The sequence below is a fragment of the Microtus oregoni genome, unplaced genomic scaffold (assembly GCF_018167655.1).
Source record: "Microtus oregoni isolate MIOR12 unplaced genomic scaffold, Mior012 000096F_ref0000112, whole genome shotgun sequence".
NCBI classification, from domain to species: Eukaryota; Metazoa; Chordata; class Mammalia; order Rodentia; family Cricetidae; genus Microtus; species Microtus oregoni.
The window spans coordinates 1,279,705-1,300,259 of record NW_024544709.1 but is presented as its reverse complement, the minus strand read 5'-3'; the positions used below and the strand labels follow the sequence as shown (position 1 = coordinate 1,300,259).

Here is a 20,555-nt window from a genome sequence, read left to right as displayed (position 1 = left end):
TGCCCCCATTTACAGTTTTCTCAGCGTTTTCACCCAATCAGCTACATCGCGAAGCATCCCTAGTCCTTGGAAGTGGTCTTCTATTCTCTGCAATCAATTCCAGAACAACTGAAAACCTAACCTTGGAAAGCCAAGGCGTTTTTCTGCATCCGCATCTAAGCATTGTTTCCATTCCTGTGTCCCCTACAGCAAGATCCTTCTCTAAGACACTTTCCTTTTCCACGTGTCCAGAAACATCATGTTTGATGCATGCATATTCTCTTCTCACAATGAATATCTCTGTTCTCTTACATCTATAGTCTCTTCTCACAGCGAATATATCTGCCACAGTCTTAGTTAGGCTTAGTATGTCTGTGATGAAACACCATGACCAAAAGCAAGTTGGGGAGGAAAAGGCTTATTTATTTTACTTGCACGTCTTCACTGATGGAAGTCAGGATGGGATCTCTAGCAGGCCAGGATCCTGGTGGCAGGAGCTGATGAGCAGGCCATGGAGGAGTGCTGCTTGCTGAATTGCTTTTCATGACTTGCTCAACTTGTTTTCTTCTAGAACCCAGGACCAGCAGCCCAGGGATGGCACCACCTACAGTGGACTAGGCCCTCCCCCATCAGTCACTAATTAAGACTATGTCCTCCAGGCTTGCCTACAGCCTGATGTTAGGGAGGCATTTTCTTAATTGAAGTTCCCTCCTCTCAGATAACTCTAGCTTGTGTCAAGTTGACATCAAACCAGTCAGCACAACTACTTATAAACAGCCACATAGTCTGGGACTCACCAACATCATACATTGCTGGTTCAGCCCCCCACTCTCCAAACTGACATGCTTATTTAAAAAAAAACAAACCACAAACGGTAGTCTTTAAGCACCGGAAAAGTCATCAATAAATGAAAATAGACTACATCCCAGCTTCATTCCTTACGATCATCACAGGAGTTGGGACTTGACAAGTCTCATAATTTACAGATAACTAAACAATCAAAAATCATCTTTTACACATCTGAGAATCATCAATTCAGAATATACTTCAAAGATATTCTCCTACTGTAATGTTTATCTCCAAGAATATTTTCAAGAGGAAGTAATGACTATCAAGTAAGGGACCAGGTTAAGTAAATAAAAGTGGGTTCATTGACTGAGCAGTGAGATTAGGCCATCGCGGGCATCAGTGGGGTTTGGTACTCTCTAGAGACACCAGGGTCTGTGGTTTCTGGGCTTGGGTGAAGTGTTGGTTTCTTGATACTTACTATTCAAGAGACTCGGTGAACGTTTCAGTCTGGATCTGAGAGCAGAAGCAAGATTTGGAGTCTTAACTACAAAGATGGGGTTGAGGTTTGGAGACTGAAGTGGGGGCTGGGATTCAGAGGTGATGATAATCAAGAATTTTTAATAGAACCAAGGTCTGATTACAGGAATTCTGCAATTGAAAAAAAGAATGTCTTTGAAGTGTGTAAATTTCAGAAGCTTCCGAGTGGATGGAAATACCAGCAGAGACCTCACTGGGATGGGGTCATGGCCATTTGAACCAGGGTGGAGAGGCTCTCGATCCTTCTCACCTCCTGCCTGACTTAATTCACCCACATCTTGTAATTTTTTAAAAAAAGCTAACTAAAAATTAGAGCGGAAACTTATAGACCTCTGTCAAGAGTAAGTTTCGGATACATTGTGTATAGGCTTCAAACTACTTCCCCATCCAAAGTGGGAATCAAAGGTGGTCTGGGCCTGAGAATAAAGGTTATCCTTCCAGGCTCATGGAAGCCTGGTGTCTAGCCCTAGCTACTCACCAAAGAGCTTGCATTTGTGCATGCGTGCTTATGCCTGTCAAATTAGAGGCCAGGCAGAGATGAATTCTGTCATTGTGCGGCTTCAGACATGAAGCTCCCTGTCTTCCTGTGATAGACATTTTCTGAGAGAGCAGTGAGCACCCAGCAACTCTATTAACAGTAGCAAAGAGTTGTAAGTACTTCACAAATGCAGATGTGAACACTGCATGTCCACAACCAGACCCTAAAAGACGATTGAAGATGGCAAGGTGTTACCGGGTCTCTAAAGACACACAATGGTACTTTCTTTTAGGGCTTCCAGGGGTGGGGTTGACCCCTTTTGAGTCTACAGTAATGTCCACTAACTGTCACCAGCCCCTAGCTCATGTTCATGACATTATCTCGGTTCTGATATGGGAACTGCAATTCCTCTTGTTAGTCTTATCATTTCATTATTGGAGGCTGGTGGAGCCACACTGAACCCAGGACCTCAAACACGCTAGGCATGCGCTCACTGTCCAGGGGAGCTATACCCTTAACTCCCTTAGTCTATTCTGATTGATAATATAAAGTCGATTTCTATGGGAGGCGCTAAGGATAACAGGGAAGTTGTGTTTTTATTCTAATCCACCCTATGGAATACCCCAAAGGAATCGAAACACTAACGGAAAATAAAGTGACTCACTGGGATAGAACATTTCAATGACTCAAAATTCCACAGAAGCCTGGCTAGCATCCTCTATGCACTTTTGAATGCCAGTGAGATGAGATTTTGTCTGTGTATTAATACAGTAGCTGTTTCATGGAGATTGGCAATTTATTTTATATTATAATTAAAATATGTTTATGTGTGTTATATTTTATTTATATATATTACATTTAATTTATATTATAAATAACAAATAACTGTCATTTAACCCAGTCTCAGGAAGATAGTTGAAAAGCCAGTTGCTTCTCATAGCAGTTCCACAAATCAGGGCCAAGCCAGGCTTCATTTGGGATGAATTTCTATACTTCGGTATTCTTATCACAATTATGAAGTAATTGTATTCAATGTGGTTGTGTGGTATAAACAGAATATTCACTAATGTTATCTGGTACCTCTTACACAAACTAATCATGTATAGAATTGGGGCCATCTCGGAAATATATATCTTTTTTCCATTCGCTAACAGTGAACTGTGGGATATTTGTTTGAACAACTAATAGGATCCTTTCCAGTGGTTTTGGTAACCACTTTAAAATCTCCTCTACGCTAAAATTAGAATTGCCACCGTAAAACAATACATTGTCGGGCAGGATGGGATGAGAAAGAGTGCAGAGAAGGAGTCACCTACTCTTGGGAGGGGTAGCGGTAAACTTACTCTTACAGTCACTAAATAATTTAACCCCAAAACAGAGAATCTTCTCCCATCAAAGAACCGTCAAGCCTAACTCTAATCAGTACATTCACGATGTAAAATGCTCACTGCTCACTCCTGGCTCACTTTCTGGCTCCTTTCTGCCAGAAGGCAGCCTCTGGCAACTCTCTTTGGTGGTGTTCTGGGCACCTAGGTAGGCGTCCTTATGCCCAAACACCATTATTTCGCTGGTCTGTTCTGGAAACCGGCCGCCCTTTGGCCTCTCTCTGCCAGTTTACCCGCACCGACAAGTTATAGTGAGAATTTTCCAGACAGGACGCCTGGGCTTTGAAGGACTTCGTGGCTCAAGTCCTTCCTGGGCCTGGCAGGGGAGGAGTGGGATTGCAGCTAGCCTGGGTCCCGGGGCTGCTCGTCCCCCACCCTCCCCCGCGCGCCTCTGCACAACTGTCCCCTCTGATCCGGGTCTGCGCCCTGGGAGTGGCTTGCGGCTGGGGAGGGTGACCCAAAGCGAGTGTCGCTTCTCTTAGCAATCCCACTATCATACAGGGCCAAGCGCGGGAGCTGGAGGGCCAAGGTGGGCACTGGGTCGCCACCTCGAGCGCGCCTACGGTGGCCCGCGGCGAGGGAGCAAGAGTGGCCGAGCGTCTGGGGCACAGCGGGAGTCCGAGCCCAGCGCCCCCCACACCAGCCTGAGGGCGCAGCCCGCCGCGCGGTGGGAGGTGGCGAGGCGGGGACCGGGCGGGGACCAGGCGGGGGCGGAGCGGAGCTTCCCGCTTCCTTGTCGCCTTCATCCTCCCCCTCGGAGCCGCCGCCTCGGCCGGGCTGAGCAGCGGGAGTCCGAGGCGCCCGCTCGCAGCCGCGGGATGGGGAGCTAGCGCCACGGCGGCCGCAGTGGCCGCAGCGCAGCCAGCCGCCGCCCCCGGGCCTGTCCCGCCGGGTGATCCGGGAGCCCCAAGCACGGCCCCGAGCCAGGCCCGCGGGCGGCGGCGGCGGAGGAGCTGGGCAGGTGTGTGCGGCTGGAAGATGGCGCCCTCGGGCCCGGGCGGTGTGCGGCGGCGGTGCCGGCGGGTGCTCTACTGGATCCCGGTGGTTTTCATCAGCCTGCTGCTGGGCTGGTCCTACTACGCCTACGCTATCCAGCTGTGCATAGGTGAGTGGGTGGCCGAGTCCCGAGCCCCGCACGCAGCCCCCCGCCGTCCCGGGACTGCTGCCCCGGTCTGCGATTGCTTCCACTTTGCGCATCCTCTAGGCTCCCCGGTACCCTGGGCGCTGCCCACTACCAGCATGTCTGCGGTGTCCGTCCCCCAGTCCCTCCACACACACACAGCGGAGGCCAGCCAGCTCCTCAAAACCTCTTTCACTCTGTTACTGCCCTGGCCTCCTCTGGCAGCTTTTGGGTTATCAGGTGACCTCCACCCCAGGACGCACGGCCCTAGGCACCCCTACTGTCTTTCACTCACCACCGCCACCCCAGCCACACCCCCTCGATGGGCAGGACAGGGAGCTCAGTGGTCTCCGCTTGTCTGCAGCCTCAGGCAAGAGCTGAGGCCAGGGAAGCTGCTCTGGAGGCCAGAGGGTTGGTAGCTGGGCCAAGAATCAGAGCTGCGCCAGACCCACGCGGGGAAATGTTGGCCTTAGGCTCAGGTGGCAGAGCCAGAATCTTTTCTGATGGCCGCAGCTCTACTTTTAAAAAAAAATCGTGACATTCATTGCTCACTAGCGTTGTAACTGCCTTTTTGCTTTGAGGGTTGATAATTAGTTTCTAAGTCAAAAAAAAAAAAGGCCTAAGGGGTGAGCTGCTAGAAAGTATTTTTTGGAAGACGTATGAGAACTATAGTACTGTAATTTAGATGCTGGAGTAATAGACAGTGGAGCTGAGAACCCATCATCTGAGGTTCTTACAGAGAGCCAAGTGGCCCCTTTCCAAGATAAGGCTTCTGAATTGGTGGGTGGGACAGTCTCAACGCTGAAGATTTTTTTTTTAGGTTGAGTATGCATAAGCAGGGAATACAGTTATGATGCCTAATGTAAACTTTCTGCCTTCGGAGGTTTCGCCTAAAAGCCTGGTATATGTTATCAGCAAGACACGGTCCAACAGGGGATGACTTTTCTGCCAGTGTCTTGTGAATGTTTTGTCTGCTGTTTACCTACTGAACTTACCATACGTTTGCTCTAACCCAGTACGAGCCTGGAGTGGAACCAGAAGGAGTAATTAGTGCCCTGTTGAACAGCTGCAAAGCTCAACCCCTGAAATGCAAAACCTGGTCTGAAGCCATCTTATCTCCAAATGTTGGTCCTATGAGAAATAGTGTCAAAATGACACACCAGAATGATTTTGACATAATTTTCAAGATAATTGAGACTATCTTTCCATTTCATATCGTCTTTAAATTTGCTGTTATTACTCTCTTGGCTGGGTTCAGAAACAACCTTTTAAGCCCAAATTGAGTGAATTTGTGATGATTTAAAAAAAAGATTGGTAAATATGACACAATGCATATAAAATGTAATAATATTTAATCATGTAGAATGAATAGGATGAATGTTAAAGATATTATAGTTTCTGTATTAACAGTTAATCTGTAAATCATTTGTTTATTGATATTCAGTGTGTATGATACATAGCTATTGGGAAACTTTGTTGTATTTTATTCCTCCACTTCTGAGAAAGAGTTAACAGTGTCATTTGTAGCAAAAGAAGAATGCCCTAGAAGGCCTTCACTATCAGAACAGCCCGGTTGTTGGTTATTATCACATTAAGCTAAGAAGCTTAGCCTGCCAAAAAGGCTCATTCATGTCCATGAAGAGGACGCGTTTGTAGGCACAGTTTTTCTTCCAGCACAAATACCAGATGCTCTGTAGGTAGTTTTATTTTATAGAGTAAGATGGTTGATCCGTGATGATCAAGGAACCTATTATATCTGAACCGTGTTGTTGGTATGTGTGTGAGTTCGCCCACCCATTCTGGTGGGTATGGAAGCCAGAAGTCAATATTTCCTCAATTAGCCTCCAATTTCCCTTTTGAGACAGGGTTTCCCACTGAAACTGTAGCTCACCTTTCCCACTAGACTGGCAGGTTAGCAAGCCCCCAGGGTCGACCTGTCTTTCCCTCCCAGAACTGGGCTTGCAGGCATGCACCCATCCAGCTTTTCTGTGGGTTTGAGGGGCTCTGAACTTGGGAGCTTTGGCTTGTACAGCAAGCACTTTACCCACTGAGACAGCTCCCCAGCCCTTCGGCCATCTTTTTTATTTTTTTCATAATTTCAAGATACAGTATCTATCTGTGAAATCTGTGTCGCCCTTTTTGTAAGTGACAATTTGACTGAGAAGGACAATTTCCTAGGTGTCAGTGGCCTCTTATTGATATTTACCTGATAAAGTACTCCTTGTCGCTGCCCACCTGTGGTGACCTAAATGCTTCCCAAGGCAAAAAGCCATCAGAAAAAAATGGACTAACACAAAGAAGTAAATAGTGCAGAAGTATACCCCCCAAGGTGCTAGAAAATAGTTCTAAATATTTCGATTGTTGCAAAAACAAAGGACAGGGATGTTGTAAAAAGTCTAGATCCTAAATGCCAGAAGGCAAAATTCAAGACGAAGGTGAGTTTTACATTGGAGACCATGGCAGTTGGTCAGTGGTCGCCTCCAAAAGCCTCGCATTGCCTAACCATGGTTGGCTGAGAAGTTGAGGTTAACTGTAGGCACAGGGAGAGATGGTGACCAATGTGGCCCATACGCCCAGCCAGCTATTACTGCTTTTCACAAAGAAAAACGAGAGTGCCGACTCTCACATTAATCACAAGTCCTCCTGCCCTGCCCTCTGGGGATTTTTTTTTTCCCCTCTTGGAAATTGTTATTTACAGTCATTTTCCTCAAATGTCTCCTATGAATATTGGCCAGGGTTGGGACTAAAGGATGGGGTCAGGGACTGAAAAGTGAAGTAGCAAACAAGCGGGGTGATTTACCCTGGTCCTCCTTCCACATCTGCTTTCAGCCGGTGATGACCCTGAATATAAAGTACTCTATGCCCTTTGCTGAATGAACTGCCATTTAGGAGCAGTGCTTATCCTGGTATCCTTGGAAACTAGCGATAATGATTCTCATTGCAATTACTTTCTATATTTAACAGTGGGCATGGATGTGGCTCTCTAGGCACTTCCTCAGTGAGCATAATTTTTGCTTGGTGTTTGTATTTTACAAAAATAACTCATCGCTTTTGGAATGTGTGCATATCAGAAATACATGGGATAGAGGTATTGTGTAAGCATCAAGTATTTCGGGTAAAAATGTTTCAGTTCTGCCAATAAAAGGTCAATAGGGCTTTTACACAGGTAATCATTTGGAATATGTTTATATGGCTTGCTAGTTAATAAAACCCTTTCATCATATTCCGCCCTCCATGCTTTCCTTTCTATCACTTTCCTGCCCCTCATCAATCTGCTTCTCTCTTCCTCCTGCCCTTAACCCCATCCCTGGTTTCTGCTTTGTCTTATCCATCCTCAATCCACTCAAATATTAACCATCTTGTTTTTGATATACTAATACACATTCTAAGGGTTAAGAAGTATAAGGGATGGTACTGAGGATGCAGAACTAGAGGAGTAAGCATGTCTGCAGCCTTAGATTTGTTCTGAGGATATGCTGGACCCGGTGTATGTTTTACAGAATCACCATGACAATTAGTATGGAAGCATTGCTTGTTGGAGGAGGCAATTAAACTTTTTCCTCTCGAGTGCTAACATTTCAAATGGATTTGCTTGTTTTTAAACCTTTTGTCTTGTTATAATTCCAAATTTGCTAAAAGCTCCTAAAATGATTATAAGAGATGAACACACACCTTTGTTAAATCGGTTTGGTCTCTTGTTTGTCTTGAACATGTCGCTGCCACGGTTTCACTCTAGGCAAGTGACACTGTTACCAACAGGCCGGGCCTGGACCAGGCTTTGTCTGGTTTTGGGGGCTTTTGAATGAATTGAAAGCCCACACAGATCGCAAAGGCGTGAGCAAATTTTATTCCAAGTGGAGTGTTCTTCAAGACAGCAAGCAGGCAGTATGAATGGAGATGCTGAAGGACCGTGGTTCTTTCCTGGGCTCTTTTCTATGAAGTAAAATGAAAGGAGGCTCTGGTTACAAAGGAGGACAATTTGCATGGTTCTCTATTTCGATTGATTAATTAGGTTAGATAATCATTTTTTTTCTACTGCACATGACCTTCCCATCATGCAACTGACTAAGTTGTATTTCTGCCCCTTTTATGCATAAGCAGAAAATGATAAACAGGATGTATTCTCTAAAGAGAACATAGTCTTGCTTTATTATTTATTTACCCAAAACCAGTTCTGCCTGAATTGGTCCTTCCAATCTTCTACTGGGTCAAAACGGGAGGGTGATTGAACAGAGTCTATCTAAATTGGAGAATTCTTAAGAGGAAGAAAAACTTACTCCATTTTGGGAGGGCGCTATGCATGCAGCTTGATGTTGCGTACACACTGCTAAGTCTCACACCGACAAGCTTGAGGTTCTCACACTGTCCCAGGACAAATGGGGTCCCAGGTTTCTATACTACTTCCTGTGTTTTCCTGGCTATCTACCAATTAGTGTTAGATTTTATTTAAGTCGTTTTAAACAGTCAAGGCAGTCCCCAAATCTTAGAGGTAGTGTAGGCCAACCCTGTCCTCATTGTACAGGGTGAATTGAATGCTGCAGATCATAAAAGTTCTCTGGCCTTCCTGAAGTTCCCAGTGGAGATGTCACCTGTGGATTTTACCAATCTGATCCGATGTCCCAACCTCTCCCCACCAAACTGCTCACCAAACGCCTTATCTCTTTGCAGTTGCCTACCAAGTCTGGAACATTCATGCTGCTGTTTTATGAGTTACCAAAATTCTAAAAGTCACCCTCGGCACAAGGCTTTCAGAGTCTTAGAAGACGTTATAAGAAAAAATGCTCTGTCTTTCCAAGCAGCGTGTTCTCTGTGGCAATTTCTCAGCTCCGCTATTGTAGTGACAAAATAGTCACAGACAATGCTTGAATGGTTAGGTATGTTCTGATAAAACCTTATTAGAAAAGCACAATCGGAAGGCCAGATGCCTGACCTTTCAAGTATGTTAGACGCTAGAATGTTCTGGAGCTGAGGGAGTCACTCAGCTGGTAAAGTATTTGTTGTGCATGCATGGAGACATGAGTTTGACCCCCCAACCTTATAAAAATCTGGATGTGGTAGCACAGTGGTAATCCCAGTGCTGGGGAAATAGAGACAGGTCGTTCTCAGGAGGTTGCTGGCTAGCCTGCCTAGCCTAATTGGTGAACTCTAGGCCCACAAAAGAGACCCTGCCTCAAAAACAAAGTAAAGAGCTAGGGAGGAGTGACTTCTGAATTTATTCTTTGGGCTCCATACACTAGCACACACATGCACACACACACTCATACACACACCCTTCAGCAATGATTGCAACCTTTTATATTTCATAGCATTAATGAAGATGTTTAAGAATTTGAAGACGCCAAGTACGGTGGTGCATACCTGTCATCCCATCACTAAAGAGACAGAGACAGGAGGGCTGTGGGTTTGAGGCCAGCCTGGGCTAGCCAGTTAACTCTCTAAACAAATAAGTATATGAATAAAACCAAATGAAAGCAAAATTGACTGATATATAGGAATCAGTTTAAGAATATGCTGCCTTGCTTTCTGTTCCTTTAGAAACAAGCAAATATCCTCAATGATAAACTATCTCAGCCCTCATTTTAGATTCTGTAAGTTCTGGTCTTTCATGAACCCAGGACCACTCCAGTCTCAAGGAGAGAGACGGTGTGGGCGCAGAATGATCTTCCAAAATGAAAATAGTTTGAGCCATGCAAAAAAAAAAAATCAAATTTATCCTTGTCGTTGATAAACTTTCACTTTATAAACCATTTAGGACACCACGTTGTCTGTCTTTTAAGATCAGAGAGACAGTTTAGTGATCCAGTTGCTGCTCTCCTGAAGTATGAGAATAGTTTAGAATGGAGTAGAGGGCACATCTGTGGGAAACTGAGACATAGGAGGCGTTTGATGCCGCTGTGCTTTAAAATTCTTCGTGTTAAAACAATGCAAGGAGTTCTTTCTTGATATTGTTAAATATTTTGAAAGTTAAAATCTTAACAAGTCTTAATCCAAAAGTTTAAAATAGCTTTCAGATTCTGGATCGGCGCCACCATCTAAGTTTACTCGACATGGTTCTAGGCAGAGTAAGAAAGAGAAAGAAAACTACTGGCTTCGTCAGTGCTTCCGATTGGCAGGATAATGAGGTTAATCTTTTGCTAGAAATAGCACAAATAGGACAGTTGACATTCGTAACATTTAGAGGTGACCTGTAAGCGTTAAGTGAATCCAACACTTAACTAATCTATCTGTGGTTTTTATTTGACTTCCTGTTGTCTGATACAAGGACATCTAGCTAAAAAGGCAAATAAACGTGAGAAGATGCTCCAGCCATCAGAACTCAACCTTAATTAAGTTGTAGAACGGTTTGCTTCTATACTCTTCTTGGGATTGTCATCCACATCCTAACATTTTCACATTTCATAAGTGTTTCCCATTGCTGGTTCCCTACATGGAGGTAATCCTCTCTGGGGAAAGTTTGCATATGCATATATGCATGCATGTGTGCAAGCGTGCATGTGTGCGTATGTCCACACACACCACATGAACATGAAAAAATTAGTGTAGAGTCATCACTAGCCAAAGCTGAGGGAGATTCAGCACTGAACCCTGGTTGCCTGTCAAGTGTTTTTCTCCTCAGAGATGATTTGCAGAACTTAATGGAGATATTTTCTAAAAGCCAAGATGTAGACAAACATACTAAGATAGTCCTCTTTAACATGAGGAAGGGTGCTGCCTTTCTCCTGCCAGTCCTACAGCCAGGTGTTAGGGCGACGGAAATGGAACACTGCACTGCTGGGAGGTTGTGAATGGATCATTGAGCCGCATGAAAGGACAGCCAATAAAGGAGATGAGAAGCTGAGCTCATCAGTCATAATGCCTCCTCATTAGGACGCTGCCTACATCTGCATATCTCACAGCCAGATTATGCCCAGATGTTTTTGCTCCTGCTGTGCTCTGCGTGATGGTTCTAGCTTCCTTGTTGCTAACAACAGGCATGGACCACGTTTACACCAACCTCATTTTGTCTGTGAAACTGAGCAGGGAGTTTAATGAATGTCATTCATCGAACCTACAGAAAGACTGAAGAATACATCTTAGCAAATTCACAGAAGCCAAGAGAAGGTGGCCGAAGCAGAGTTAACAATATGCCAGAGGAATGTTCTTCGGAAGGAGTCACTGCCTTGGCAACTAGCTCTCACACACTGGAGATGCCACTGTGCCCAGGACACACTTACAGTGAAGATGGTCTCGACGTTAAAGGCCTAAGCACAAATATCAACAGCTGAGATTTTTGTTCCATAGTGGGGAGGGCCCAGGAAATGTGGGCATTTTGATTTCCTCATTGTTTTGTTTTGTTTTTTGAGATAAGGTTTCTCTGTGTAACAGTCCTGGCTGTCCTGGAGCTCACTAGGTAGACCAGACTGACCTTGAACTCACTGAGATCTGCCTGCCTCTTCCTCCCTCCCAAGTGTTAGGATTAAAGGCGTGAACCATCAACATTTGGTGGTGGGTATTGATTTTTTTCTTTTACTTTTGTGCTGAAAAGTGGCACCACTAAGACACAAACAAATTTTAAAAGCAGATGTAATTGTTCGGATAAATATGTATGTTATGTGTTAGGATGAGTTCTCAAAGAAATGTTTGTTATTGGGTTTTGTTTGTTTTATTTTTTATTTTATGGAAATATTGCGATTTTTCTTCTCTGAAGGATAGATTGAGGGCTGGGGATGTGCTTAATGGTGGAGTATTTGCCTAGCTTGTGCAAAGCCGAATTCAGTCCCCCCAACCCCACCCACACACAGAGACAGAGCGATAGAGAGACAGAGAGAGAGACACACACAGATAGAGACCTGTAAGTTACATTTTATAATTCTACTAATTCCATGTGTTTTGACGGTTGTATCACTTCTCCCAGCCTTCTGCTCGTTAGAAAGTGGTGAGCACAGGGGTCTCCCGAGATGGCAGCACAAGGTCCATGGTGACTGTAGAAATAACTGTCTTCCCTATCACACCCCACTGCTTTAATTTCTTAGGAGCCACATGATAACGGCAAACCAGCTACGATTCTTGACAATTCCCCTTTCGGAATTACAACCACGTTTCTGACAGTTATGTGCCCTTTCTTGACTTCTTATCTAATGGTAACTCTTAAATTGAATTTAAAGTACTAGTTCTTATAAGCGTGACAAAAAAATCCAGGTTCAATTTTAACTGATTACTTGAAACTTTTCACACACATATACAATATACCTTGATCCCATACATCCCCACCCTGTCTCCCACTTCAGCCCCCAGCCAGAAGTGTCCTCATCACATCTCCCTTCCAACACCCATTTTTGCCTGAGAGACACTCTCGAGCAAGAATCAACACGGGCTGCACTCGTCATCCCTTCTCCACACACTCGAAGGGAGTTCATTTTAGATATTCTGTTGATTACACTTAAGGATGCAAACCAAGTGTCTGTGGATGTGGCTGGGATGTGCTCCTTGCTCATGCTTCTCCCTGGTGTCCTGAGATGCTCTGTGTTCCTTGCTCGTGTCCTGAGACGCTTTTCTATGTGGACTGTACAATTAGTGACATGTTAATGGCCACTATGTCCTTCTTGATAGTGTCACCAAGAGAAGCAGGATGCCCTCAGGAAGTCTGTCAATAAAAGAACCCTAACCCACAGGCAAAAGCCACTTGGTACAAGCCTTTTAAAACAAAATGTTGAAGCATAAAATGGCTTTGAATTGGTTTTAAGTCTCCCAGATCATATCTGAATGAGGTCCAAGAAACTTTTATCTTTTGTGATTCAGGGAACCTTAGAAAATGAACATGTTCTCTGTTTTATTCTGCTGTGTGCAGCTAAAATTACATTTTTGTTTCTTGTGCATTTTGTAAAAAAGAAAAAAGTGGGTTTTCATTGCATTTGCTGTGTGTTTTGGGAATGACATGACTTAAAACCCAGACTATGAACGAGGAGTTTAGCTCTGTGGTAGTGCATGTGCTTAGCATGTCTGAGTCCTGGGGTTTTCCCCAACACTAAAACAAATGAAAACGTCCAGACTGGATTATGTCCCCAACCCCCTGGACTATGTCCCTAATTCCTTCCGGAAACCCATTGGTTATCTCAGTCTCCAAGACGTGGGTAGCCTCATCTGCAGAGGGACTTTTCACAGGGTTTTCAGAGACGGTATGCCAATGCCGTCTGTAAAGGACATAGAATTCATGTCTGTAGTACTCGAGTGGGAGAGGCAGCCTGCTGGAAACAGTTGGCTGAGCTGGAATGAGAGAGGCCTGATATCAGTAATAGAGGAGGAAAAAAAACAATTTCACTTATGAGTCTCCAACTGATAGTCACAAGCTTGCTCTGAATTACAGGGCTAATGTGTGATCCGCTTTATCACTAAGTGGCAACCCCATGTGACAGGCATTAGGAAGAGAGGCTGTCAGGGATTTATGTACTTAACCCTGACTGCTAATTATCCAGGCCTTCTCCCGGGAGGCCAGGGAACAGGAAACGATGAAGGGCAGAGACCAGAGGGACTTAATAATGCTTTCATTATAACACGTTCTTCATGAAATACAATTAGTTTCAGAAATAAGTACATTTTCAAAACTAAGAAACACAGTACTGTGTGTTAGTCAGGGGAGGGAAAATGGTATCGACCCCATTACAGGTTCTCAGAAATTTATCCATTAATAACCAACTTCAAAATCCAAGGACTGAATGCATTTCAAGCATCCATAAATTTTGAACGGTTTTAATATGTCCATTCAGAAAACACGTATTGATTGGTCTTTGTCTGACTTAGGGTCTATTGCTGTTGTAAAACATGATGACCAAACACAGCTCAGAGAGGAAAAGCTTTATTCCAATGTATACTTCCCGGGAACTGTGAATTCCCAGGAACTGTCCATCACTGGTGGAAGTGAAGGGAGGGAGCTGAAGGCAAGAAAGGAAGCAGAGGGCGCAGAGGAGTGCTGCTTGCTGGCTTACTTCACTGGCTTTCTCAGCCACTACCTACACAGGGATGGGGCCACCCACAGAGATCTTGGCCATCAACCATCAATCATTAATCAAGACCATACCCCCCCCCGCCCCCCGTAGACGTGTGTGCAGCCTGACCTAAAGAAGGCTTTTTCCTCTTCCTAGATATGTCTAGGCTCATGTTAACCTGACAAACACTGAGCTCCCACTTCAGTTGGGGAGAAGACAGCAATAAATGATTATGGAATCTGTTAGAGACTCATAGTGTCATGACAAAAAGTGAAAAGGAGGGCAGGGAGGATTGGATGCTGGGCATATCAGCATATAGGCATATCTGCCTGTAATCCCAGCACCCGGGATTACAGGCAGGAAGATTAAAAATTAAAGGCCAGGTTAGGCAATTTAGCAAGAGCCTATCCCAAAACAACAGCAACAACAGCCCCACAGTCCCCCACCCAAAATACCTAAACAACCTCACAAACCAAGAATGTCGAGTAGGAGAGTAGGAAAATCATTTCAGATGAGATGGAAGGGCAAGAGAGGGACTAATGCCAGAAGATACGTTTCTCAGGCAGAGGGAAAGATCTGAACAATGTTTCAAAGCAGGGTTGTTTGATTCTTAATATCCGGAAATGAGATACAAAGGAACTTCATGGCAGTGGCCAGTCTGTCCGGCACGTGCATAGTGGTGGTCCCCAATCCTGTGAGAAAAGCTAACACACAGTAATGCTTAATCTGTTAGCTTTCTGGAATGAATCAATACATGGTGGGTACTCTCTGAGTTTGTTTAATTGAGCCTAGTGAGGAAGTAGACATTTAAAGCATAGAGTCCTTCATGAGACGATTAGCTTTTTATTATTTGACTATTCGTGTTTATAAACAAACTCACACTATTATTTATTCACATATATTTATACACTTATATTTTTAGGGTAGCAAATAGATAATCTTTTTCTTCTGCACTTTGAATGTAAGTATGTATAATAAAGAATTAGGTGAATCAGTTGTAGATGTGATTTGAGAATTTCAAAGGACAGTACAATATAATAATAGCATCTAGTATAATAATAACTACAATTCAGATAGGGTAAATTATTAGAACCAATAGACCTATAAAAAGTAATCACTAAAAACATAAACTGAAATGGTTTTGCAGAAAGCACCCTGGCTGAGCCAACATTGACCAGACACCCCCACGTTCATTTTGTAGTTCTCGGACAACTACATCTTCCCTTAAAAGTACTGAAATGGTTACTTGATTTAGATTTTGAGAATGACTTTTAAAAATATGTTGCAATTCCTCCCTCTCCTTGCCCCAACCCTTTGTAAGAATGTGCTGAACATAATTTGTTTCCTATTGACTGGAAAAGGTCATGGGGGCGGGGAGAGAGGAGCTGCTTTGCCTGGGCATTGTTTTGGTTCTCAGACCCTGAGAACCCGGGCAGACTCATGAATGAGCCTCTTCACCAGTAGAGATGCCTGGCTGTGTTTCTCTGTTTATCACTCTGGGATTACTTCCCAGGGTAAGAGAGAAAACTGCAGTTAACATTAAATATGAACTTAACTTTGCGGTTGCAAATAGACTCTGGAATAGGCGGGTTTTGTTTTTACTGTGGTTAAGTTTAAAGAACATAAAAATCCACTGTATCAACCATTTATGTTCTCTAAGTGTACAGCTATTTTCTCTAAGTGTACAGTTCAGTGGTATTCAGTACATTCGAATTTTTGTACCCATAACCATCATCCATCTCTAGAATAAATTCCCAAGTTGAATTTCTGCACCTATTAAACAATAATAGCCCCACCCTTCCCAGTCACCATTCAATCTGACCGTTCTTCTGAGGGGAAACACACACTATTTGATCTTCTGTTCCTGGCTTACTTCATCAGTTGATTGTCTTCAAAGCTCGTTCTTATTGGAGCATGTGGCAGAATTTCATTTTTAAAGACTGGATACCTTTAATCCCAGCACTCGGGAGGCAGAGGCAGGCGGATCTCTGTGAGTTCGAGACCAACCTGGTCTACAAGAGCTAGTTTCAGGACAGGCTCCAAAACCACAGAGAAACCCTGTCTCGAAAAACCAAAAAAAAAATAAAATAAAATAAAGACTGGATAATACGCCATTATGTGTAATTAACCCATTCTCGTTTGTCAGTAGGCTAAGTTGTTTCCGCCTGTTTTAGCTATTATGAGTAATGCTGCCTTCAACAGTGCGTACAAACACCTATTTGGATCCTTGGTTTAAGTTCCTTTGGGCTACCTAGGAATAGAATTCCTGAATAATATGGTCACTCTCTGCTGCTTTTTTGAGGGTCACTGTACAGTTTTCCAAAGAATGTAATTTTAGTGGAAAATTATTTTAGAGGTGCTTATAATAGGTGTCCAAGTGTAAACGTCTCTAGGGGTATCCGTAAAAGTTGTCAGCATTTTCTTCTCTTGCCGCTTCATGGTTCAGCAGCAAGTTCTTGGGCGGGGAATTGTGAACAGACACACTTCAACTATGAGGAAGCCTTCAAGCCTGGGTGTGGGCCCTCACGAGAATGCTGGTCACCAGGCTTGGGGCAGAAAACTTAATGGCTGCCGGCTTACCATGACAGTGGGTGATCATGAGTTGGTGGAGAAAAGTGTGGGCATCAGTGTGCTTTGAATTAATACTGTGGACATGAATTATGACCTAGTCCAAGGACTGAACAGAATTCATGAATGAACGACAAACTTTCTATAGTGCTTGCAGATGGAAGACCTGGGAATGGTTCTAGAAACCCAAAGTGAATATCTATCCCAGCAGGAAAAGTGAGATGAGCTCTCTCACCATGAGCAGAAGAAGGAATTCAGTTCACATATTGCTGACTGCAATGAAATGAAGCAATTTCATAGCTTCCCATTTATATTAAGGAATCTATTCAGTTCATCGTCCGCGAGTTGCCTGGATGATGCAAGACCCGCTCTGGCTTCAAGTCAATGTTCGTTGTTTACAGCAGTCCCTGCCAGGTAGTTTGTGCTATGCTCTGGGAAATGATTCGTATGGGAATGAATCTATCTGTTATAATTAAGAAGGGACAGACGTTGTGTAGTGAAAGCTGGAACAAAAGAAAGATCATAGAATGCAAGCCCCCCCCCCCCACACACACACAAGAAGGATGTGTAAGGACTTTGTGACCATGTGACTGGGGTTTCCAAAGGCAATCACTATTCCTAGTGATCCCGATCTGCACATCAAGCTAGACCTCAACCCGATTCCCTCGACGTTCTGCAGAAGCTGTGACTCAGTGACCACTGTGAGCCAGCACTATACCTGTGGCAGTTCTGAGGGTGCCATGGTTGGCTCACACGTTACTGTATCTCTTCAAGTGCAGCCTTGTAAAATCTGTTCCTGTGAGAACCGTGAACACAGCAGTTAGTGTTCTAGCCTTGCATAGTTCCTTTCTCTGGGGTGCTGTGAAGTGCCGCCTCGTGTCAAATAGCTTTTACGGACCTAGAAATATTGATGTAATTTTAAAGAAGGTTGTGTGCTTTCTTTGGTCATAAGATAAATGCTCCACTTTTATTATAGTTTTAGGGAGTTGTGTGTTTCTTTAGAGAAGCATTGCTTGATCCTCTTAATGTATAAAATGCTGATGTTTGGTAGTGAGAAAGAAAAATAATATCTCTGAGCCAGGCGGTGGTGGTGCACGCCTTTAATCCCAGCTCAGGAGGCAGAGGCAGGCGGATCTCTGTGAGTTTGAGGCCAGCCTGGTCTACAAGAGCTAGTTCCAGGACAGGAACCAAAAGCTATGGAGAAACCCTGTCTCAAAAAATCAAAAATAATAATAATAATAATATCTCTGTCCTCTGTGATAATTGTCACCACACCATGTAATGAAAAATTGATGTGATGACATGAAGAAGATATATGACAAAAATTGTTTCTACCTGTTTATATATATTTCAAACATGATAAAATAATTAAAATACAAGTAGCTTCTTAACAACATAAATGTGTGGTGGTTTAAATGAGAATGGACCCCACAGACTCATAGGTTTAACTACTTGGTCCCCAGTTGGTGGAACTGTTTAAGGAGGACTAGGGGGTGTGGCCTTGTTGGAGGGGTGTGGCCTTGTTGGAGGGGGTGTGGCTTTATTGGAGGAGGTATATCATTGAAGACTTTGAGGTTTCCAAAGTCCAGAGCCATTCCCAGTTGGTCTCTCTGCCTTGTGTATGTGTATCAGGATCTAAGCTCTCAACTCCTGTTCAGTCCCATGCCTGATGGCCTGCTGCCATGCTCCCCACCGTGTTGGGCACAGACTCACCCTCTGAAACTGTAACCCCCCATAAACTCTTTTTTTTCCTATGAGTTGTCTGGATCATGGTATTTTCTGACAGCAAGAGAAAAGTAGCCAAGGCAACATATCCATGTAAACATGGGTAAGAAGATGATGAGAAGTTCCACTGGGCAACACCTGCAGCATGGTCATTAGAACTAGGTTCTAATGAAGGAAACATCCTAAGCTATAGATTCCTCCTGACCTTCTCTTTGATGGCGGACAGCTCATCACATGGGAACTAGCTAGACCTGGCAAGAGTCCAGAATCCACCACAGTCCATGGTTCAAAGAAATTTCTCACAGCCTCTCTGGTTTTTGCCTAAAGAAAAGCATTTGAAACTGAGAAGGAAGAGAGTTGGAACTGAAAAGGTTCCACGATTGTTTGAACTTGAGCTGTAGCCACGTGTAGAAAATGGAGGCCATTGGGGTATGCAGTCTCACCAAAGTCCGCACAGCTCGCTGACGCTGGGAATCTTGTTCTTGTATATATTACATTATTTACTCACAGAGAGAGAGAGAGAGAGAGAGAGAGAGAGAGAGAGAATTTGAAAGCAGAGTGTAACAGAGGGAAGACATTGTGAAGACATAGAGAGATGGTGGCCATTGTAACCCAAAGAGAGAGGCTTTTGTGGCCACCAACCTTGTCCACATGTTACTTTTGATTTTCTTGCCTCCTTTGTTTAAGAACCCCATTGTTTGCTACTTTGTGAGGACATCTCTGATAAAGGAATGGACTGTAATTTTTGCAGATGAGGAAAGGAGGGCTAGGGTAAGAAATATGGGACAGCTCACCATGCTGGACATGTTGGCATCATCCTGTGACCTCAGCTACTCAGGGAAATGAGTGAGAGGGCAGACACAGCGGGGAGGACACAGCGGGGCAGCACAGTGGGACATTCTCAGAAAAGTCCACCCAATCCCAGCTTAGCTTGTTCTGTATCGTTGCCCAAGGTGGAGTGTGATGTAATACATTTTCTTTTCAATTTCATCTAATCTTGGGGGGGGGGGATGGTTTGGATAATTGCTAAAAATCAGTTTTCTTATAAAACACAAACAAACAAACAAAAAACGACATCATAATGACAGCTAGAGACAGGAAGGAAGCCTAAGTAGTGGGGTAATCAGAAACTAGACCTGAACCCTGAACTCCTAGCCTTGCAGTCCGATGGGGTCTAAGGTGCCATGGAGTGCTTGGTTTCCCTCTCAGTACACAGGAAGCATTTAGTAACTATGGTGATAATGTGTTGTTCCCTCTCTGTTTCTTTCTGCATCCCATCCATGCCAATAAAGGGCTGTGATTCCTGTAACACAATTAGCCAGGGGAGGGTTTTAAGTCCTGGAGGCATAACAGAGGAGTGGAAGTCTCTAGGGAAAGACAGATCATTGCAGGACATGGACCAGGAAGAAATTGTACTTACTTCAGACAAAATTAGACAAATGCACTATGAACGTAGCCCACCGTGGTTGCTATTGCATATGTCTTGATTGTTCCCCAGAAGTATAAATAGAAAACATTTTAATGTAATAATAGTAGTGCTGTTATCCTTCCACCCCAAACAAATTATATTTGTCTTATATGAGGAGAATGTAGGTATAATTGTCTTTGTTTCACATTAAAAACAAAATGAGTTTGTGTTCATTCAGTTAAAGTGTTAGATCCAAAATAAACCTTCTCGCTTTCAGGAAGCATCCTCACAAGTATCATGCTAAGTGCCCCATCAAGACTAAAGTGTGGTTTTGTCTCATTACCTGTGTTAAGGATCAGTACCATTTTGTCATTATTGATTTAATTGTGTAAGTATCTGTAAGCCAATGCCCTTGTCTGGCCTCCACAGTTCTGCACACACATACACACACGCGTGCACATACACACGTACACACAGACACACACATGCATACACACACACACAAGAAAAAGTAAAATAAAAACTTCAATGAATTAAATAGTTGTATTGAGCATATTTATAATACATCTTCCAGAGGTAACTATTTGGTTTTAATATGGCTTTT

General features: G+C 43.8%; 1 protein-coding gene across 1 annotated transcript in view; it reads left to right on the top strand.

Annotated features, from left to right (window-relative positions):
- The first annotated feature begins 3,652 nt into the window (after positions 1–3,652).
- Zdhhc2 (zinc finger DHHC-type palmitoyltransferase 2) overlaps positions 3,653–20,555 on the top strand; it is a 51,310-nt gene continuing 34,407 nt past the window's right edge. The window contains exon 1 of the mRNA XM_041644484.1: positions 3,653–4,273. Coding sequence (XP_041500418.1) covers positions 4,147–4,273 — 127 coding nt within the window. The 5' untranslated portion in view covers positions 3,653–4,146. The remainder of the gene's footprint in view (positions 4,274–20,555) is intronic.